General features: G+C 48.7%; 1 protein-coding gene across 1 annotated transcript; it reads right to left on the bottom strand.

Annotated features, from left to right (window-relative positions):
* Positions 1-5293: 5293 nt before the first annotated feature.
* On the bottom strand, positions 5294-11368 carry LOC127664897 (spermatogenesis-associated protein 31D1-like). The gene is made up of 5 exons (XM_052157147.1): positions 11168-11368; positions 10238-10280; positions 9586-9646; positions 8576-8864; positions 5294-8527 (listed from the first exon to the last, which is right to left on the bottom strand). Exons 1-5 carry the CDS (start codon positions 11366-11368, stop codon positions 5294-5296), a joined length of 3828 nt encoding a protein of 1275 aa, XP_052013107.1.
* Between the last annotated feature and the right edge of the window lie 1497 nt (positions 11369-12865).

The raw sequence follows: 12865 nt of genomic DNA, 5'->3' as shown, positions 1-12865 counted from the left end.
CGCTGCCGGAAATCCTGGAACCAGGTTGGGTTCTTCCTTAGCCATTTGCCACCTAGATTTTCTCATGAAGACCTGAATTTCTAGCCTTGGCTCTAACACACTGCTAATAGACTTCCAGGACGCTGGGATTCTATCTAGTAGGTACCCCTCCCTCACCCAGTGGGTGCTACTTGTCTTCGACCGTATATTTTTAAAATTAACAGTCTGGTACACGATAAAGGACTTAAATCTCACCTATTCCGTGTTCCCACACCCTTAATCATTTGTTCCTATAGCCTGCGTGCTCAAGTTGATGTTAACGAGCCTAAATCTGCCTAGACAAACTCATTTTCTGTCACCACAATTTAATCCATTGCTGCCAGCTTTCTTACTCTGATCCTAGCATCTTTACTAACCAAGGCAATATACTTTCCTCTACCTATACAACCTGTCAAAGCCACTTAAGATTTCCATTCCTAGTCTCTCTTTAACTATTGCTCTCCTATCTTGTGCTCAATCTTGTCAGAAGTTTGTTATTAGATTTAAGACAGACAGAATTCCCAAAGGCCTGACAGCTTCTCCCAGGAGGTCTCGGAAGAAAGATGGACACCGCCACAGGATGCTGCCTGAAAGTGCAGTGGACAAAACCAGATACCTTGAGTCAAATGACTTAGCTAAACAAAGGTAAGCCATTTCTCATGTCATGGGTATCCATTCCACAGAGAAAAGCCGTGCATCTTCTGTGCTTGAAAGCCAGACTGACAGCCAAAGCTGCCGTGGAGACCAGAGACTACAAAGAACTGCTGGATACTGGGATCTCTCATTCTTTAATAATATAACTGCTAAGTTATTGTTTATCCCTCAGACTTCTGACTACATTGACAGCTAGACAGTTATCTCCTTACCTAAACTCTGTTTCCATTAAATGCTTCATATTTCCTCTTCTTGTTCTGTTACTGTCCTAATATATGCATTCCTATAGATTTCTCTAATAATAAATATTCCACTATACGATCCAACCTTCAATCCTATTCCTTCTGACCCACAAAGGATCATCTTAAAGACTGTTCATATGGTTAACTCATGTTGTTATCTCTTTAATAAACTTGTTAGCTACAGGGAACCTATCCAGATCTACTGCTCATGGACCAAGTAGGCTCCATTCAGATAAGTACATCTGCCCAAGTTCCCACTTTACTACCTTTCCAAAGGGTGGGTTTCCTCTGGGTTTCAACCGTACATCTTAAAAATTTCCTTTCTCTTAAATGTACTTAGTCTTATTCCCTAACTATATTAATGTGTTTCAACATCTTGTCCAGGCCCTTGCCCTATCCAGGACAGCTCCAGAGAAGCAACCTTCAGGTGCTCCAATCTCCTCTCAGCTTCTCTAGATGCAGACAGCTTCTACTGGACCTGTTGTCCTGACCTATCCTCAAATGGCTCTACAAACCCTGGACAGCAAGGAAGCAGCCAGTCCTCCTGAGACTGGACAATCACCCCCCCCAACCCCTTTCTCTAGGTTCCCCAGAGACACGTCGCCCCAATGTCAGCATGAAGCAGCCAGATCTCAACAACGACCCTATTCCTGCTTCGCCGTATTCGCTGTCACTTCTTTTTTTCTTTTTCTTTTTTAATTAATCAAATATTGGAGTATGTTGGTTTTCTGTCTAAGCTCCACCCCACACCTACCTGGCAATAGCCAGGTATGCCCCACCCCAGAGTTAAGGCCCACTATAAGAGGGGCCACTTGCCCCTCCTCTCTCTCTCTCTTTGCTCTCTGCTCTCCCACATACTCTCACCTCTCTGCCCCTTGGGCTCTCCTCCCCCACCTCCATGTGGTCATGGCCCGCCTCCACTCCACTTCTCTACTTTCTTTCTCTCTCTACCTTTCTCCGCCACTAACTCCCTTCCCCTACTCTGAATAAACTATTCTATACCATGCCTGTGTGTATGTGGTCCCTCAGGGGGCAGAGGTACCCAGGCAAGGGCCTGCCTGGGCATCCCCTTCCCCATGCCGCTGTGCCACACTCCCTTAAACCCCCATCCTCCTCCTTTTAAGCCCCCTCACACATGGCTGTGGATGGGGATATCTGGAAGGGAGGACCTCGAGAAGGCAAGGCAGCGGTGTACGAGGAGCAGAAGGCAGACTACACTAGGGTGAGACAGGCAGCCACACCAATGCAGGCTATGGTATAGGAAGGACATGCTGGGTGGAATAGGGTCAGGTTGGCAAATGGCAAACTGCTGTGCAGGTGGGCCTAAGGAGGATGGGTAGAGTAATTGGTGAATAGAGAGCTCACGGGCCAGGCAACATAGCCTGGGTGCCAATGTGGACTGGCAGAGTGGGCTAGCAGGCAGGTGGTGACTTGGAGAAACTGGTCTGCTGTGTGGAGCAATGGCAGCCAGAAATGGGGTCTGCAGACAGCTTGGCAGATCAGGCTAGGAAGGGCTGCTGGAAGCACTGCTGGTTGGCACACCAGGAAGTAGGGCTGAGCTGAGGATGCTGCACTGGGAGACAGGCGGGACGTTACCGCAGCACACTGTGCAGACTGGGGAAGGGAGCATGTGGCAGGCCAGGTTATAGGAAATCTGTAGTGGGTCCAGGAGACCAGAGTGTTCCTGACAGGCAGAGCGAGGAAGGCAGTGTGCACTGGAGAAAGCTGCACTGGTTGGAATGGGGTGGTGGACGGTGGCACAGGATGGCAGAACAGGAGCTCGTGAACCAGGCTGGTTGCAAGCCAAGAGGCTCTGAATCAGGGTTGGTTCCAGAGAAATGGCTGGTGACTTGGGCAAACAGGCAGCCTAGCACTTAGGACCGTGCCAAGGGAATCTGGCGAAAGGCCCTGGCTGGTATGTTACTTGGACATACAATAGAATACAATAGAATAGAATGTTATGTGATGTGGGTAGCGGAAGTAAAGTGAGACTCAGGAAGCATGCTGGGATTGCTTAGGGTCTCTGGGATCAGTCAGAGAGGAAGGTCAGGAGTTAGCTGATGAGTGTGTGTGTGTTACCATTAACTAGCCAGGTTGGTAGGGCAAGACAACATGAGTTAATTGTAGGCTGACAGGTGGGGCATACCTACTTGTTGCCAAGGTTACTGAGTGACCTAGGAGAATATTAGGTAGTTGTGCTGACTAGTTTTCTGTTAACTTGGTCATCTGAGGGGAGGGAACCCCAGTTGATAAAATGCCTCATTTTAAGACTGAACTTTAGTCAAGCCTGTAGGACATTTTCTTAATTAATGATTGATGGAGGGTCCAGTCCCTCCATTAACTGATGCAAGGGGGCTGGCAGGTAGTCCTGGGTTCTGTAAGAAAACAGGCAGAGAGCTGGGTGTTGGTGGCACATGCCTGTAATCGCAGCACTCAGGAGGCAGAGGCAGGCAGATTTCTGAGTTTGAGGCCAGTCTGGTCTACAGAGTGAGTTCCAGGACATTCAGGGCTACATAGAGAACCCCTGTCTCAAAAGACCCCCCCCCCACACACACACAAAAGAAAAAAGAAAAAAAAGAAAAAGAAAGCCAGCAGAGCAAGCCTCAAGGAGCAGGCCAGCAGACAGCAGCACCTCTTGAGTTCCTGCCTTCGTCTCCCTCAACTCAGGATATGTAAGCCAAATAAACCTCTCAAGTGGCTTTTGGTGCCGCAGTTCCAGTGGATTCTGTAAGACAAAGTTTTACAGACTGAGGAGAGAAATGTCTCCTGTAGCCCTTCAGAACATCTCCATTCAGAAGCCGAAAATCTCACTTGGCAATTTGCTTTTCTCCTAAACTCTCCCCCTTCTTAGTAGCTGGGACTAAGAAAAACCAACCAAATTAAGATGTAAAAGAATCCATCTTGAAGTAAATCACTAGCCAGAAAATTCTGCAACGCTTTGCTCCAGTTGTTTACATAATTACATTTACCTCCCAACAGTATATAAATGAAGTATGGCTCTGACACTATGGTATGAAAAGCATTAATTAGCACAGTGGTATAAATATTCCATGTGTCTTGACTGTATATTGGCTTATAAGTCATTGGACATAATTTACAAGATATAATGTTATTAAGAATAGGTTAGTTTAACCAGCTACACATGAAAAGTACAAGTTTTTGTTTTTCTACCCTCATAGTCGTCCTTGCAGAACAGGTGGATTTGAAATAATAGGCCCAGACTAGAAGATATTTACATCTGAAGAACCTTATACAATGTCCTTTCTGAACAGGTGGGCGTTTGTCAAATTAGAAAGAATTTACATTTGAGTTGGTACAAAGCTCAGAGCTGCCTCAAGGGAAGCTTGTGACAACTGCTTTTGTCTTGCAGACCCCACCTAGGGGGTCTTTGGCCAAAACATCATTCTTAACTTATCCAGGTGTGATTCAGGATGCAGTTCATACTTATTACTCACAGAGACTCATTTAGACTCAGGGAGTTTGACAAAACATCCTTTAAAGTCTCTTTAAAAGTTTATATCAAGAAGATTGATGTTGCCTGTGTTCGAACTTCTAAATTTGTTACACAGGAAAATGTTTTACCTGGTTGATTTTATACTTCCTTGTGCCAAATGGTTATGCTAATTGTTCCTTGTGCCTGCTTTACTGGATACATCTTTTGATATGTAAATGTAAATCCCTCAGGCTTAAAGGCTCATGCCTCAAAACAGAAAAATACATTCAGTTTCAAACCGCCTCTGTGTGTAGTTGTGTCTGTCATCTCACCAAACCCGTGCCTTTTCCTGAAATCCAAAAGTTCCCCCTTGTATCTAAATTTTCCCAGCCGGGACTATCCACAGTATTTTGGTCATGTTTCATCCTAGTAATACAAACCAGACAGGCTGAAGAAAACGACTGGGGAAGGGACATATTTCTCTGGGGTGATTTTCCAATGGCAAGGACAAAAGGGCACCCCGTAGAGGCTGTGCACAAGGCAGCCTTTCCCACAGAGTCATGCTTACTGACAACTATCAAAACTGCTCTGACAAGATTAACTGTTCCTTGCAGATGAAACAGCTTATGGTAAGGAGGCCTTTGCTCTCAAGGATATGAAAGTCGATGAGGGGGAGGTGTGGGCTGCCACATATTGGCAACACAAAGGTTCTTCTAAAGGCATCTCACATCCATTCTTAAGAGCCCCGGGAGGCAGGTCACCCTCTCAGGCACACAGAACTTGGTGAGAGCTGAATTCACCCAGACCTTTCCCTAAACACAAACCCTGTGTTCTCTTAAAATCCACACCATGCACAGCGAGCGTTTGCACGCACACACAATACACACAAAAGACATTACTTCATGAAAACATTTATTGAGGGTACTGAGTACTGTTAAGAGGTGGATTATTTCTGGAGAACAAAACCTTTTCCACTGAAATTCTGAGACAGAATTTTCTGTTCACATAACCGAGACATGTCTGCCAACATAGTTCCTACAGCGAAGGGGGGCGTCCCCCTAGGAACTTTCCCAGCCCGACTCAATAGGAGATTTTGGCGCAGTTCTGACTCTCTGTGGGACGCAGGCAGGCGAGGCTGTAAAGCCTCACATTTCTGGAGCTGTCTGGCCTTTTCTGCCACGCATCTCTTTTGACCAACAAAAACAGCGGCCTGATTGTGGAACCTGGGACTTGGCGCTTTAGAGAATGGTGCTTGGGGATGGAACTGGCGTCCCTGGACTGGGTCTGTGGGGACCCAATACTCTTTCTTCGGCTTAGTTTTCACAGGCTTGGTGGGCGGAGATAAGGGAACGCGGGGGCGCATGGTATCTGCTGCACCATGCCTGTGCCCGGGTTGCTCCTTTTGGACCTTCCCAAAGTCTCTCACGGCTTTCTGAGCTACAGTGTTGCCAGGAAAGGTAGCTCTCCCCTTTAGTTCCGGGTCGTGCGCTGGTGACGGTGGGGAAGCATCCTTTTTCAGAAGTGCTTCCTGTCCTTTGCATTTTCTGTCAGGAGAAAGCCACTGGAAAAAGTGTTTGACGTGCTTCCTGAACTGATGTTCAGGAGGAGACAGAGCCTTCACTGGCATCGATGGGATGGGCCTTTTCCCATGATTCCCCGGGGTCGGACTGTCCTGTGCCTGGTAACTCTTCCCACTGGGTTGTAATGTCTCAGGCCCTGTGACCCCTGAACCAAGCTCTTCTGTCTTCTTTGCGGGCCACAACCTCTTGACAGGTAGAGGGCTGTCCTTGGTCTGGCCCTTGCCTAAGGCGTGAGAAGGCATCCAGGGTTCCTGTGGCTGCGCCTGGGCAGTGTTCATGGGAGCACTGAAAGGGTTCTGATCATGAATGGGTAAAGGTTTGTATATGAGTTTATCAGAGACAAGGAGCACTTCTTTTGGGGGCTCTGGCTCTTGGATGGGCTGACTGCTTTCTGGTTCAAATTTCTCTTCCTTGAACACCTGACAACTGAAGTCAGATGCCTGACTTTCCTGGGGACCTGATATTTCTTCTGGGGCCCCTCCAGCCAACACAGTACTTTCTACTTTTGGTGGATTCCCATCTGCCTCTTTGGCGCTCTTGCACGGGCTAGCATTCGAAGTCTTGGTAGGTTGTGGTTGAAGGCTACCGAGCTGTTCTTTGATTATGTTACTGACCTTGTTGGATACAAATACATGTTTGTCATCCATCTTTGTTCCCTGAGGTCCCTGGATTATTTTGCTAGAATTTAGGCTCTTACCCAATGGCACAGGGCCAGCCTCAACCATCTTTTTGGGCACATCTGGGCTGGGTCTTTTGGCCTTTGACTCCTCCAGGATGGTGGTGTCTAAGACAACAGATGTCTGCTGCACGTCAGACGCTGCTATTCTACGTATGCTCCTGATAATCATATCCTTGTTATCAGAAGGGCTCTCAGCTTCATTTTCTTCCTTGCCCACGTAAGGCAAAAGTGAAAAGGAGCTAAAGTGAAGAGGACGGTTCCCTGATCTAGATCCAGTGACAGGGACCTGATCCTCCTTGGTTCCATCGACATGGCTTTTCAAATGTTCTTTCGGGGCAGTTTCAAACTTTTTCCGACACTGGCTCACCTGTGAGGTCCCTGAAGGTTTGTCTGACAGACCACCTGCGTGGTCTTGTGTGCTTATCTCCTGGTCAGATGGCAGGGCATTGTCTAGAGAAGTCTTGGAATTACTACAGATATATTTTTGGATAATCTCTAGAGTCTGTTCTTGTGCCTTTACTGTTTTTTGCTCTATAGAGACAGACCCTGAGTACCTCTCTTGGGGGCTCCCAGATTGGATTGGCACAGTGTCGGGCGGGCCTTTGTTGTCTTCATGCTTAAAGCTACAGAGCCCATAGCTGCTCTTAGATGATTCTGGAGGGTCAGGACTCACCCACAGCTGAGACTTATAGATCCCCTGAGGCAGGCCCCAGCGCTGCAGGATGAGCCTCTTTCGAAGATGTTGCTCGAACTTCTTCTGGAACCCGTCAGTCAGGGGGAAGTCTCTGGGAGAAACAGACCTGGGAGGTTGGATCTTGGAGGACTGTATGGCCAAGGAGGTCTTGGAAGGAAGGAGACAAATTTCTTCCTGAGATTTTTGGATCACAGAGGGTAAATCCCACGCTGTCTCTGGTTCCTTTGTCATCATGTTGTACTCTAGGTGGTGGATTTCTGATTGCAACAGAGTTTTTGTCTCCTGGGATCTTTGAAAATACACACCACAAACCCTAACCTGAGATTGAGAGGAAGGTGATGGCACTGAGATTGTTTGAAGCTGGGTCTGGGGCGTGGCAAGCTGGATGCTTCGGGACTGAGACTGAGTCAAGGTCTGTGGTTGTCTTTCAGGCAAGGGCAGGGGTGAGGAGGGAGCCAGGGCCGGGGAGTCTGTGGTTCTGTTAAACCAGATGCACATGGAGGAGCAGTGAGACAGGGTAGTGATGCAGCTCATGGACTCACTGTGGAGATAAGGGAGGCCCCAGAAGTGCTGCGTGGGCATTGCCTCTAACTGGCTTCTAGAGGTCTGCACTTGAGCAACACAGCTTGCTTGCGTACACAGCTCGCTGAGTAGGGCTCTGCTGCCCCCTAGAGGAAAGGAGTCCCCCGAGTTCTGTAGCTCAGCAGCTGGCTCTGGCTTTTTCTCCCAAACTGCAAGTTCCTTTGAGAAAGGTTCTCCTTCCCTGTCCTTCAGGGTAAGAGCGTCAGCCTGGCTTTCCTCTCGTCTCTCAAGTATTCTCAGGAGGTTTTCAGGCACTGTGAATTGGGGTGAGGCTTGTCCCCCATCAAAATCTTCAGAAGAGTGGCAGTTGGGTATCTCTTGGTTAGCGAAGCATTTTAACTGGGATGGGGAGGAGTTCTGCGCACCGTTCTGCTGCTGGTAGTACTCTGACAAGGCATCACAAGCATCCTGACTCAGTGCTGCATCGAGAAACCTGTCACCATGGCTGCCAGCCAAGGACAGAATGTTTTCCAGTCTTAAAGGTCCTTCCGTTTGCTGAGAGGCAGGCTGTGCCATGGAAGGAGACTTGGGAAGTGGGTGAGGTAAGGGGTAATCCAGTGGTAAGCTAGTGCTTGGGAGAGTGGGTTCTGGTGGCAGAGAATCACCCTGTGGTGTGCCCAAAAGAACATCTTCTAAGGAGACAAGCTTGTTAGTTGAGATAATGGAGGGAGGAGGAATGTCTTCCAGGGAGACAAGCTTGTTAGTTGAGATAATGGAGGGGGGAGGGGGAGAAGGTGCAAGTGAAAACGATGAGATCTGATATCCTGAAGGGCTTGGGGAGAGGGAAGAAGAGAAAGTGAATGAGGTCTCAGTCACAGAAGCTGTGGAAGCCATGCTGGATGCAGAGGCAGAGCAGTCCTCTAGGCTGGCCCACGAGAGCAGTCTCCTGACCTTCACTGTCGCTCCGTTGCACACATCACAGCTGGGATCCTGACAAAGCGCTTGCCGGAAGTAGGAGGGGTCGTAGAGCCGTCCACAGGGGCTGAAGGACACACAAAGTTCAGATCTGTAGTCAGGACCTGGGTCCCAGTTAGCTTTACCTATCAACTTGACATAACGTGGCTTCACCAGAGAGAAGAGCCTCCGTGGAAGGATTGCCTAGAGAAGACGGGCTGGCAGTCACGTCTACAGAAGGTTATCTTGGCTGTTTGAAGGCCCATCCCGTCCCTAGGCAGATGGTGCTGCCGTGTATACGACAACTAGCTGACTCCACTCGAGCTAGCAAGCAGCATTCCCCACAGCTCGTGGCTGTGAGGTAGATTGCTCACGCCCTTGGTTAGAGATGGTGATGTACAGAGCAGCGGTCAGGCCTGCCTTCAAGATCCTCCCTTGACCTCCCTCAACAAGCAGCCATGGTCTGGATTTGTAGGCTGAAGTAAACCTTTACTCTTTAAAGTCACGTTTGGTTGTGGTGTTTTATCACACTAACAGATTCAAAACCAGGACAACCAGGATGCATAAAATGAAGGCCGACAGGCCCACGCAGGATGCGACGCCCAAAGCCTGTTCCTTTTGCTCTGTCCTTGGCCACCAGGAAGGCTGCAGCATCCGTCCTCATACCCCCAGTTTTACACTTCTTCCTTTGTTCCTTTGGCTCTCCCTCCCATGACAAGAGTAGGCTATGCTAAGTCCCCTGGATGCATTGACCTTGGGGTGGGGGTTGGGGAGGGCACAGGTCATGGAGGAAAGGGGAAAGAAGTCACCTTTGCACAACAGACTGCAGCTTCCTCCGCTCCCGTGCTTCTCCATGGAAGCTTCTGAATTCTGGAAGGCAGGGGTATATAGGTTGTATGGGATGAATGACAGAGATGTGGGCATCACATTTCCTCTAAGGGAAACACCTGGGCTGCTGTAGTCTGACACCAAGAAACAGGAGATGTGGTGATGTCGTCAGCAACAGCACCAGCACCAGCAATGCCTGCTCACCTGTGTTTCTTCAAGAGCATCCCCTCACCCCCCCCACACACACACACCCCGTGTTTCTTCACAGACATCACCTCACTATGTATATAACACGGGAGCTCACGAGCTGGGCTTCCTCAGAGATGCCTGAGCATCCAGGTATGAGCAAGCAGCGGGAACCATAGCTCTAAAACCACCCACAGTCCTCCCTAGATGCCCCCTGTGCTCACTGCACAGGAGCCTTTACTGCCCAGGTCGGGCATCACTGCTTCATGCCTGTGGTAAGCTGAGGGGGACACGGGCCTCCTCAGTCTCCTCTGAGAGTTCTATTGTCAGGGACAGAGCGTGTGCCTGGTGATGGAATGAGTATCCTCAGATCATGGACCTGGATGCTCATGGAAATGACAGGAAGAAAGAAACTGGGGTGATGAGGCCCTGGACCTGGGAGCCTACCCTTAAACGATGCTCTTCTTTCCTTCTGAGCTCTGCCCTGTTGCTGTGAACAAAAAGAAAAATTATTTTTTTTCCTGTCGTTTTTTTTCTAGGATCCCCAAAACTTCCATTAACCACGAACATTGTAATTTCTGGTCAGGCGAGTTTAATTCCTATCTTTATTCTTGTTTACTTTCAAAGGTAATAGAAAATTTTCAGTTTTTCCTTCTTTGAGAAAAACAAAGGAGGATTTTTATCTGCAGGTTTAATGCCCTGTGTTGAACAGCACAGACTCTGGGGCCGGAGAGATGGTGCTCCCTGAGATGCTTTGTCCTGGGACAAAACTCCGGCTTCAGGGTCTGCTTGGTCCCAGTGGTCAACACTGCTCTTCTGCAGCCAGAGTTGGAAGGCCAGGAGAAGGGGGCTGAAGGACCATGAGGCCGGACTGGGGCCTGGGACCCAGTGTCAGCAGACAGAGTCTAGAAAGCCTGACACCTGGAACCAAGCCATTAAGATCTGGAGTGGGTGCCCAGCACTGGACATGGACACCCAGGGAGGGAGGCTCTAGATCCCGATGAAACTAACTCTGTCCATCTCAGGCTTCATGCTGTAAGTCCACAGGGTTCTCTCTCCACAGTGTTCTAGGTCAGGTACTGTTCTCAGACAGTCAAACTCACTGGAAAACCGTGAACATAGAAATAGTGGGGCTGGAGAGATGGCTCAGTGGTTAAGACTACTGACCACTCTTCCGAAGATCCTGAGTTCAAATCCCAGCCACCACATGGTGGCTCACAACCATCTGAAACGAGATCTGACGCCCTCTTCTGGAGTATCTGAAGACAGCTACAGTGTACTTAAATATAATACATAAATACATCTTTTAAAAAAGAAAAGAAAAGAAATAGTGACTGCAAAAGAAGAGTGTCCCAGGAAGTCTCTGTACAGCCTTACCTTCTTGATTCCTTGGCTGGTCTGTGTGGAAACCTGTCTGGGTTTCCGTATCAGGTACCTTAGGTACAAAAACAGCAGCCCTAGTGCACTCAGAAAGATGCATTTGGGGTAAATGTCCACGAAGACTGAGCCAAAGCTCAACCATGACTCCGTAGCGCTCGTCAGAATGGAGCTATTGAGAATGGAGAGAACTTTCTTCATAGTGTGAATCTCAGGGGCTGCCCAAGGCAGCTGAGATCCGAAGTTGTGTGGGCCTCACAGTGAGTGGGCAGGTCTGCATCACAGAGCAGGGAAGAGTCATAGAGGGATTGTGAGGGCGGGGAGGAGGGTGAGCCCTCAGTCCCCGCCCATGCCCCGCCCCCACCCTGATTTCATCCCATCTACATGGAACTTTTCCATTTGCTCCCTCTGTGTCCGAGCCTTCATCTCAGTTCTTCACTGTTTGCAGCCCTTGAACTGGACCCATGTAATTCTTCTGCCGAGAAACCCTGAGGTGGGATCTTCCTTGAAACGTTTGCTGTTGTTAAGTTGGTCTCAACAGGAACATTGTCTTTCAGTGTATCTTCAGGACCATTTCCCCTCTCACCAAATTAGCTACAAGACTGACTTTCTTTTCCATGTCTTTACTTATAGAGATCCTGGGAGGCATGCTGAATAGAAACTGGAGAACTCACGTAAGCTTGGGGACAACCTAGGCTGGGCACAATGCCCAATGACCAAGTTTTGTTTTTGAGTCATCCTGCAGTGTCTTCAGAGGGACAGACTAAAATTGCCAAGCTGTCATAAACTCAGGATATACACAGTTAGAATTTCAAGCTTTCTTTTGTGTATGATTATAGTGTTTGCTTTTGGTGGCCACCAAGTTGGGAAGCCAAGTCAGGAAGGACTCGGGTTAGTCACAGACTAACTTGTGCTTGGTGGTATATGGTAGAGCAGGTGACAGTATCAGATGGCAGTCCATCCAGCTGCAGTCTTAGGGAACCCAGCAGGCTGTGTGATCTGTGCATCACTGGGAATTAAATATCCTATATAGATCAGGATGAGGTAGAGATCTGGTAGGCAAGCTGAATAGAAACGGGACAACTCTTGTGAGCTGCACACAAGAAAATGTGTGCACACATTTGGGGAAAATGCACACAAATGGATACATTGTGTATACATTGTATGCAAATTGACATTTGTGGGATGCCCACACTGGGTAGAGTTGAGCAGGTGGGAATGGAACAGTGGAGGTAGGAGGGAAGCTGAGGTACAGTGTGCATCAGATCCTGGAAAAGCAGGTAACTGTTGGACGGTGGGGTGGGCTGGCAGGTCAGCAGGAAGTGTATCAGGGTAAGATGAAGGCCAGGGCTGGCTGTCATAGCTGGTTACTATGAACTAACCTGGGTTGGAGTCCTGTATTGAATATAGTGAATTAGGAACCAAAACTTCTGGGAAGACCAGGCTAACAAGCGGAATGGCAGGGTAGGCTAGCAGGGCATGTTGTTCCTGAGTGGAAGAGAGAGAGCTGGGGAGCATGTCAGCCTGGAAGACTAGGATGTGGCCGTTGGTCAGGTGGCCAAAAACGGTGCCATAGGTCTAGGTTTAGGGACAGAGCAGGATAGCACGCTAGAGGGCCACAGACTAGGGGGAGATGAGTGTGCGACTCCATGGGGACAGGGCCTGGCTTGACACTGATCAGCCTAGTTTTTGAACTGG

The sequence above is a fragment of the Apodemus sylvaticus genome, chromosome 14 (assembly GCF_947179515.1).
Source record: "Apodemus sylvaticus chromosome 14, mApoSyl1.1, whole genome shotgun sequence".
Classification (NCBI taxonomy): Eukaryota; Metazoa; Chordata; class Mammalia; order Rodentia; family Muridae; genus Apodemus; species Apodemus sylvaticus.
The sequence above is the reverse complement of the archived record's forward strand: the minus strand, read 5'-3'. Positions and strand labels throughout refer to the sequence as shown.

What these genes read in the sequence shown, in the direction of transcription:
- LOC127664897 (XM_052157147.1), bottom strand. Translation starts at nt 11,368, where the DNA reads ATGAAGAAAGTTCTCTCCATTCTCAATAGCTCCATTCTGACGAGCGCT. An exon ending in CCAGCCAAGGAATCAAGAAG is followed by an intron (nt 10,281 to 11,167) that starts GTAAGGCTGTAC and finishes TTTTGTTCACAG; the next exon opens with CAACAGGGCAGAGCTCAGAA. An exon ending in AAGAAGAGCATCGTTTAAGG is followed by an intron (nt 9,647 to 10,237) that starts GTAGGCTCCCAG and finishes CCTGCCTTCCAG; the next exon opens with AATTCAGAAGCTTCCATGGA.